The sequence below is a fragment of the Nematolebias whitei genome, chromosome 6, assembly GCF_014905685.2.
Source record: "Nematolebias whitei isolate Nwh7 chromosome 6, NemWhi1, whole genome shotgun sequence".
Classification (NCBI taxonomy): Eukaryota; Metazoa; Chordata; class Actinopteri; order Cyprinodontiformes; family Rivulidae; genus Nematolebias; species Nematolebias whitei.
Window position 1 is genome coordinate 30,122,482 of NC_056503.1, and position 8,467 is coordinate 30,130,948.

Here is an 8,467-nt window from a genome sequence, read left to right on the forward strand (position 1 = left end):
GCCAAACGCGGGCGCAGCGCGCAGCAGAGCGCACTTTCCAACCTGAGAAAACCAGTCTGCATCCTTCTCTGCGCTCCTTTTCCTCCTTCTTCTGAAACTCTAAAAATAAAAATAAATCTCGTTTTCCATCCTTTACTGCCGCACTTCATCGGTCAGCTCAGGTGCGCTCTTATCTTTGCGCACTGCTGGTAACACTATGAAAACCGAACTGAGGAGATATTCTGAAGTTGATTTGCATCGCACATACCGAAAACATCTAATTTCTTTCTTTAAGTTAAATACAAGACACACAGTTTAGGAGTCTGCACTTGGAAACAGCTGGCTGGATCAAAGCATCCCTTCAGTGCGCGTAACGATTTTTTTTTTTTGTGTGTGTGGTCCACGTTGGTGCGCTGGGTTCGGCGCATCATTTGGATACCGGGGGTGGGGCGACAGCAGTAGCAGCTAGTCCCGGCAAGGGGAGGAGAGAACAGGGAACAGAGGCGGTTCTTTTCTGGGCTCCTTAGCTGGAGAGAGTGTGGGACCAGGTGCTGGAGAAAGGAGCATCAGCAGATCCAGCCCGGCACGGAGCCTCGCCCCGCCTGGCTGACCGCGGCGCCGTGCACTCTTCTCGGGGACTGCACAACATTCCTGTGAAATATACCTGCTATTAATGGCATGTGGCTTGTAACTTTACTTCTGCTGTATTCTTTGCAAGAAGGTAAGCGTATATGGCGTCTTTTCTCTTTTTTTTTTTTTGCCATCAGCTGAAGTTGCATGTTGATTGTCTGCTTGGTAAATGTTGCTGGAATTGACATAGAAGAGAGTTGGAGATGTGTCAAACTCTAAACTCTCATCTGAAGAACTAACTTTTTTATGTTTTTAAAAGGATGATTCCCTAATGAGCCATTATTTTTTGCTTAAGCCTGGATTCATCTTCCCCAACCCCCCTCTTCATAGTGATGGTCTGATTAGAAGAAATTTACATATATGCAATTTCTTATTAGTGTAAAATAAGATTCTTAGGTATTTTAGTCAGGACAAAACCACAAAGATCTCAAAATTTGCCCACAAACGGTGCATCGCAGTGATTAGCCTGAAAAAGGCAGCAGCATTAGCATTATGCATGATGAATATGTGGATGTGTCGTGAATATGGAGGCTGTTGAATACAAGGAGAGGCTGATAAGGATCTGCAGGCGCATGCACGGATACAGAAAAAATAGGGGGGAGGGGTGGTGGTGCTGACCACAGCTGAAGGGGGACTGTTTACTCTCAAAAGTCCAAGTAGATGCAAAAGTTGGATGCAACTCTAGACTTTGTGTTTATATTTTGTCCTGCAGCGCAGACAAAATGTTAGTTCATGAGAGCGCGCGCGCCGTGCAGGAAGGTTAGGTGGATAAGGAAGGGTAAGAGGACCCCCAAGGAATTAGGACATCTATTGTACGTGGATTACAATAAATAAATAAATAAAACGATATGACAAGTGTGAAGTTGCTGTGCGTCCTGAGCGCGCGTAAAATCCGTGCAGGGGCAACAAGGGTCAATCCAATTCATAAGGGTCTCATGCTGGGGGGCTGAACTCTGGACTTTAATTTGCAGATGATGTTGGACATTTTTTAAAACACGAAACTGTGCATGCAGAGATGCTCTCCGCTGATAAGATGTCGGTTGTTATCATCCTCTGGTCTAATTATTCATCCACCATTTTCTGTGCCACCACACACTGATTGGCCTTGCTCTATGCGCGATAATGACTCATCCCCCCCCCCCCCCCTTCTTAAAACAAATAAATTGACCCATTGTTTGTGATGGATTTTCTATCACTTTGGAAGGAAACACATATTTAAAAATAATCAGGGCACTCAATTTATTGCCTTATTTAACCCAGTGTTTTTACGCGCGAGTCGGAAACCGAACCCTGTGTGATACAAATTAATTTTAGTCTTTTGAAATACTTTAAGGCTTTTTCTGCGGGGGGGGGGGGGGGGGGTGCAAAAGCTCTTTGATGCGCTCACTTGCTGTCACTGGCCTTGGCAGTGCCCTCTGCCAGGCTGCAGCTGCGGCTGGGAGTGTGTATGTGTGTGTGTGTGTGTGGGGGGGGGGGGGCACATCTGAGCTGTTTTTGTTGGATGTAATTAGATTACAGGGTTTATTTCGAAGATACGCACTGTACATCGCTCTGTCCCGTGACTTGAACGAGTTGTATCGTGCGTGCGCGCACGCCTTTCTGTGTCTGTGTGTGGCAAAGGGAGGTGGGTCAGCGGGGTGGGGGTGTTGGCTGCAAATAGCCACTGGAGCGGAAAGAGTGCTTGAGATGGGAGAGATGTAGATAACGCAGAGGAAAACAAACTTCAATTTTCCGCTGCTTTTTTTTTTTTTTAATTAAACACCATGTTCCCCACATTTGGACGAGTCAATGAGGATTTTAAACCTCCACCTGGCTGGTGTAGCTTTTGGATATGCAGAGTTAGAAAATGCTGTTTTTTTTAAGGGAAATGAAGCTCTATTATCAGACGTGCATATGGATCAGTGCTGCGTATATTCCTGGCTCTGCCGCGCCTCCTAGAATGACACGAAAATCTTTGGCGTTTTTTTTTTCCAACTTTTCAGCCTTCTAAATATATTTCACATTGCACATTTGCTTGAAAATCTTTCTGTTTTTTTAATGTCTTTACTCAGATTCATTCAGTCTCTGCTCGCCGTTTGTTGCTTTAGTTTGGCTGCATATCAGCACACCTGCACCCATGTCTGCGGAGAGATGGAGGAGGAGGAGGGGGGAGAGGACGGATAGATGGATAGAGAGGGAGGGGGAGATACACTCATCCTTCTTTGTCATGATTTGGGAGGCTGCTTGTCATTTTATGGAAATAAAATTGAGACAAACTCAGTTGAGGGGGTGCGTGAATGATCTTTCAGGCCTGACAGGCCACAGCAGGGCCTGGGACACTCTCAAAGTGTTCCATTTATTTATTTTTTATTATATTTTGGAGTCTCTTCTGGGGAGAAACAGACTGTTTAAAGGGAATTTGAGACATTTTGATCTGTAAATAAGCAGCTGTGTTCAGAAAGGGACGTCAGGTGCAGACAGATGGCAGAAGAGCGTTTGCGACAAAATATTTCATCAATTAATTCAGGTCCGGTTTTAGCCAGTTTCCACTGACTGATCTGCTGCAAGTGCTCCGCTTCTTGGTATCAAATTGATATTTTTTGTTTGATTTTTGCCTGAACCTAATAAACCACTTTGCCACCTGAATGTTGTTCCTGAACCTCATTTTAATTTTGCGCATTTGTTGCGTAAATTTCTTCCTCTCGTGTGTTTTTACTTAGATGTCATATTTTCCCCTTCCTCTTTAAAATCTTCTTTTAAGCCTAACTTAGACCTGAAGTTTGGTTTTCTGATCTGCTCAAGGATCAGTCTCCTATTCTTTTAAATGAAATGATTCTGGTGCATTTTTATTTATGTTGTATGTTTATGAATGCGAGACTCTGACCTGGTCTGTGCGTAAATTTGGAAACAAAACATCAGAACATCAGAGCAGAGAGGAGCTTGAGGGGGCGAGGGGGTGGGAGTGGGGGGAGCCTGGTAACTGCGGTATGAGTCAGACTCTGGTGGCTACTTGGCTCCAGCCGCATGACGGCCTGCAGATGTTTGTTCAGGTTGGAGGCAAACCCGATCTATATAAAGAAAACCAAGCTGCATTTATGTTTTTTTTTTTTAAACGATTAGAAACTTTGCCAAGTTAAATTAATTTGGGCTGGTGCAGTGTGCCAATTCTAAAATGGTGAAGATGTAGAGCCTACAGGTTTTATTCCATATTACCAGGGACAGCTTAATGATAATAAAAAGTAGGGTATTGATCATGTTTTTTTTGTCCTCTTGCGTAATCAGACTGGAATTGAGGTGTTTCTCCTTTAAAACCCACAAATCTCCAAAGTCAAACGTGGCAGGAGCGCAGCATATGGCCAAGAAATCTTTTACGTTCTCACAGACTCAACTCAAATAAGTTTTGTGCGTAGACATAAATAATTTAAAAAAATAAATAAACAAATAAACTGTTACAAAATGTTACAGCCCAAAGTCCGTCGGACTCACATATTCTGTCTGAACATTATTTTATTTATATCCGGACACTCTTCCTTCATGCTGCTTTCAACTTTGTCTAAGATACGTGTGTGTGTGAAGTGTGTGTGTGAAGGGGTGACAAATAAACAAGTTACAGTATACAAAACAAAATAAATAATAAAAACTTTATAAGTTAAACTCGACAAGTTTCAGCAGCAGCGACGTGCGCGCCTCTTTACGCACAGAGACAGGACGGTCAAAAATCAATTCCATCAGTCCATAATCTGTCACTTCAAACTTCTTCCCCTCTCCTGTTCTTCCATCAAATAGTTTATAGTCCTGTCAAAGAGGTGGGGGTTAGATTTCCACGGTTCTGGCTCTCACTTCTGCGCAAATCATCTCTTTGGAGCGGGAGATGTTTTCACGTGCTGGAACGCTGTCTGTTTTTAACCACTGCACACACTGTTGTTTACAAGTTACAACCCACATATCTTATTGCGCTTGTATCATGCCACACTTCTTTATTATTCACAGTATTATTATTTTTTTGACTTCACACCAGATAACTGTAATCAACTATCACAATAGTAAAATAAAAGTCATAACATTTCGCATCACCTGCCTCTTTTCACGTCAGTTTTAAACTAAGATCATCATATATTATATATATATATATATATATATATATATATATTGGTATAAGACAATGTGCTCAGAATATGTGTTGTGACTGAATTTCAGCTACTACCATCACATGTTAAACCTACATCTATATATTGACTGAGTTATGGACATTTTTTGTGTTTTTATAAGATGGCTTGGCTGTGGCAGCCATATTTAATTGCTTTGCCTCATAAAGTTAACTAGTGGTGGAGATGTAGCTAATGATTATTTTCTGAAGGTGTCATTGAAATTCAGTCAGTAGTTCATGAGACATTTTGCTAACATACAAACAAAGTTAACTTCAAATAATTATTGGCAAAGTTTCAATGAAGGAGCTTGCATAGTGTATCGCTCTGCAAATATGTTTTAGGGATAAGTCTCAGCTACGACCCCACCAAATTTGAGCTCAGTATCCTTAAAGTTGGCACCATTAAAGCCATTCTTGTGTTTGTTTTTAAAGTTAGTTGGATGTGGTGGCCATCTTGACTTGTGTCAACCCCAAGGGTTGTATCACTGCAACATGATGTTTGCTGTGAATGGGTTTTATCTGATCTGTGCAGAATGGACTTTGTGTTCAAGAGCCTATAAGTGAAATCTGAAATGTGTTTTTGTGACTTTGTCCGTGACTGTTTGAAGGGGAGGAATAGTCTGAGGAGGGCGGGAGAAAGAGGGATTTATTGTCCTGTTTTTCTATGCACATGATGGTGATAGTGCGAATCTCAGTGTGTGTCTGAATGAATCTAGATGAGACAAAAAAAGCTGCATTATGCATAGGTTCACCATAGGCAATATCCTTGCTTCTCCATATTCATACTCCATTTTCATATCCTCTGTGAAAACAGGGGGGAAAAAGTGCAAATGCATAGGAGTGTTTATAGCACCGAAATATTTGAGTGAGAAACAAACTGTAAAGAAAAAAAAAAACAAGTAAAGGTTCACCTAACAAAAAATGTGTTTCTGCATGTTTCATCGCTTTGACCTTCTTTATTGTAATCAGTGCATCCGGGCTTGGAGAAGGGAATCAAAATACACTTCACGAATGAATGAGTGCTGCTCCTTTGCGCCTTATTAATCTGCTGGAGAAGAGGTAGAAAAAAAAAAAAGCCTGGGGCGATGAAAGGTCTGAGATTAGATGGTGTTCAAATAAAGAAAAAATAATAACAGGGATATTGTGGTCCATGTTTTAATACTTTGCTTTGTATAAATTAGTTTAATATCAAACAAATAGACATTATATAATTTCCATGCAAATTGTTCTATTTCATCTTGTTGGATTTATCAGTGTTTCACCACAAGTGTAGTTAAAAGTGACAGCTGACTGTTACACCCATGTTGTGCACCTCCAAGAGGCTGCAGGAAGATGATGACATCCATTTTTATATCAAATACATAAAACTCTTTGTAACAAAGTAGCTTTACATTTTGTTGTTGTCGTTTCTCAACAGATTTGTAAAATATGTTTTGAATCCTAATCCTAAAGCTAACAAAAGTTAAGTCAGGTTCTGGACGGATTAAAAAAAATGGTTTAAAAACTTGTTGAAACGTTTCATCTTTAATCCAAAAGACTTTGTCAGTCTGAGGAGCTGCAATAAACTCAGTCATATAAGCAGCACCTTCTCATAGTGGATACACCAGTTTGCTGGTGACAGCCAAAACTAGCTGGTCAAATGATAAAGGAGGACCATCAACCTAACAATGGATCGTTAGTGCTCTGATGGCTGCTTGCTATTCACAGAGGGCTGAGTAATATTAGCAATAACAGCATTATATGAAGGTGACAAATAGACATGGAGGCCTCCTCCCCTGTTTAATGATAGACAGTTTCACTTCACAAAGATGGCTTCCTTCAGTCCTCTCTCAAACCATCGTTCCTCTCTATGAAAGATGTGAACATCTTCATTCCTTAACGAGTGACTGCTGGCCTGCAGAGGAGTGTAAACTGCAGAGTCCTGGCCTAAATCTTTAGTCATAAGAAATGGAATCACCATGATCATGGTGTCCTTCTCCTCTACACCTCAAGAACTGAACTGTTAGATTTACTTTAACTTGTTGTGTCAGCTGGTTCTGTTGTTTAAATGCATAAAGTGTTAACTATTTGAAGTTCTTTATTACCAAATCGTTCAGAGATGGTAGATTCAAATGATTTTTTTTTAGTCCCCCAAAAGCACAAGGAGCAAAATAGATCAAATATCAATAAAAAGGTTGACATCAAGCTATAGGTGCAAGTTCAGAAAGCCCATTGGAGATCTTTATTCAATAATTAATCATTTTAAAGCAACATGCTCAGAATTGATGCAATTGGAAGTTTTTAGTTGCTTTAATACAATAAAATGTGCTTATTTTGACAAAAAAACAAAACAAATGTAACTTCTTAGTCTTGAGTCTGTGTTCTGTACACCACAGTGTGTTTATTGGCACATGTATGTACACGGGATTGTTTAAAACTCACTGACCTGATTTCCTGTCACATTACAAAAGAAGCAACTATCACCTCATGCGTTGCTGCTCTTTGATATTCCACATAGTTGACTGGTTGTTTTGTTGCCAGATAAAGCTAAATGCTGATTTTGGGGTCACATATAAAATGATGTTCAAAACAAAACAAAACTGAGTGAGTTTTTTCCACTTACCAAGACCGAATTTATACGTTTTACATATTCTGAAAAATTCAATATATAACATGGGGGGAAGAAATACTATAAACAGTTTGAGGCCATTTTTAGGGAGCTAAACATTGGAGACACCATGTTATTCTGTTACATAAATCTATAAAACTCCATGCCAACTTGAATATGAGTTTAGAAGACAATTTAAATTTTGTCTCCAGAAAAAGTCTGAAGGAACTCCAACATGAAATGTCACATTTTATGTCACGAAACAGCTTGGCAGGGACCCTACTTGTCAAAATAAGTACGTGAAAGTAAACAATCAAGTTATATAGCCACAGTTGCACATTTAAGATCATAAACATTTCCATTAGACAATCCTATCCTCAGAGGTCTGTAGAGAAGAGATATTTAAGATAAGATAAGATATGATAAGATAGAACTTTCTTTAGGTCTAATTGGCAGGAGCTTAATAGTAATAGTAATGATAATTTTAAAAAATGTTAAGGGTTAAAAAGGGTTCATTCAACCTCAATGTAAAACAGAAAGCTAAATTACACAGAATAATTAAACAATCAAGCGCAATAACTGACTCACCGCAGTGCTCCATGTCAGACATCTACAGCCACTCAGTGACCAAGAAAGCCACCCTGATCACCAAGGACCCCTTACATCCGCTACACAACTGCTTCCAAATGCTTCCATCAAACAAGCGTTACAAAGTCCTGCTGGCCAGGAAGAATATTTATAAGAAATCATTTGTACCATCTGCAATAATGTTCTTGAATAAAGCTAAGTAGACACGTCTTAATGGTGGTAACTAATGGAGATAATGTGGCTTTATGATGTTCTATTGTTGGTTCTTGTGTGGGTTTGATGAATGTAGAGTGTGTCAAAGGAGAATTTCTGCCACATATGTGGTAGACAGTAAAGTTTTATCTTATCTTACCTTACCACCCCACCACCACCCAAAAAACAAACAAACAAAAAAACTGTACTTCTGTTCTGAAGCTGAAGGTGTGTCGCTTCTCATCCGGGAGGCTTTAGCAATAAAAAACAAATGATTCAAGTCATTTTTGAAGTGATAAATCCTGCACCAGTAAAACGACAACAACAACAACAACAACAACAACAACAACAACAACAACAACAAC

The 8,467-nt window shown here is 40.0% G+C and overlaps 1 protein-coding gene across 1 annotated transcript in view; it reads left to right on the top strand.

Moving 5' to 3' along the window:
- The first annotated feature begins 545 nt into the window (after positions 1–545).
- The window catches only part of LOC119410617 (Down syndrome cell adhesion molecule-like protein 1 homolog), a 156,511-nt gene continuing 148,589 nt past the window's right edge, over positions 546–8,467 (top strand). The window contains exon 1 of the mRNA XM_037677502.1: positions 546–700. Coding sequence (XP_037533430.1) covers positions 658–700 — 43 coding nt within the window. The 5' untranslated portion in view covers positions 546–657. The remainder of the gene's footprint in view (positions 701–8,467) is intronic.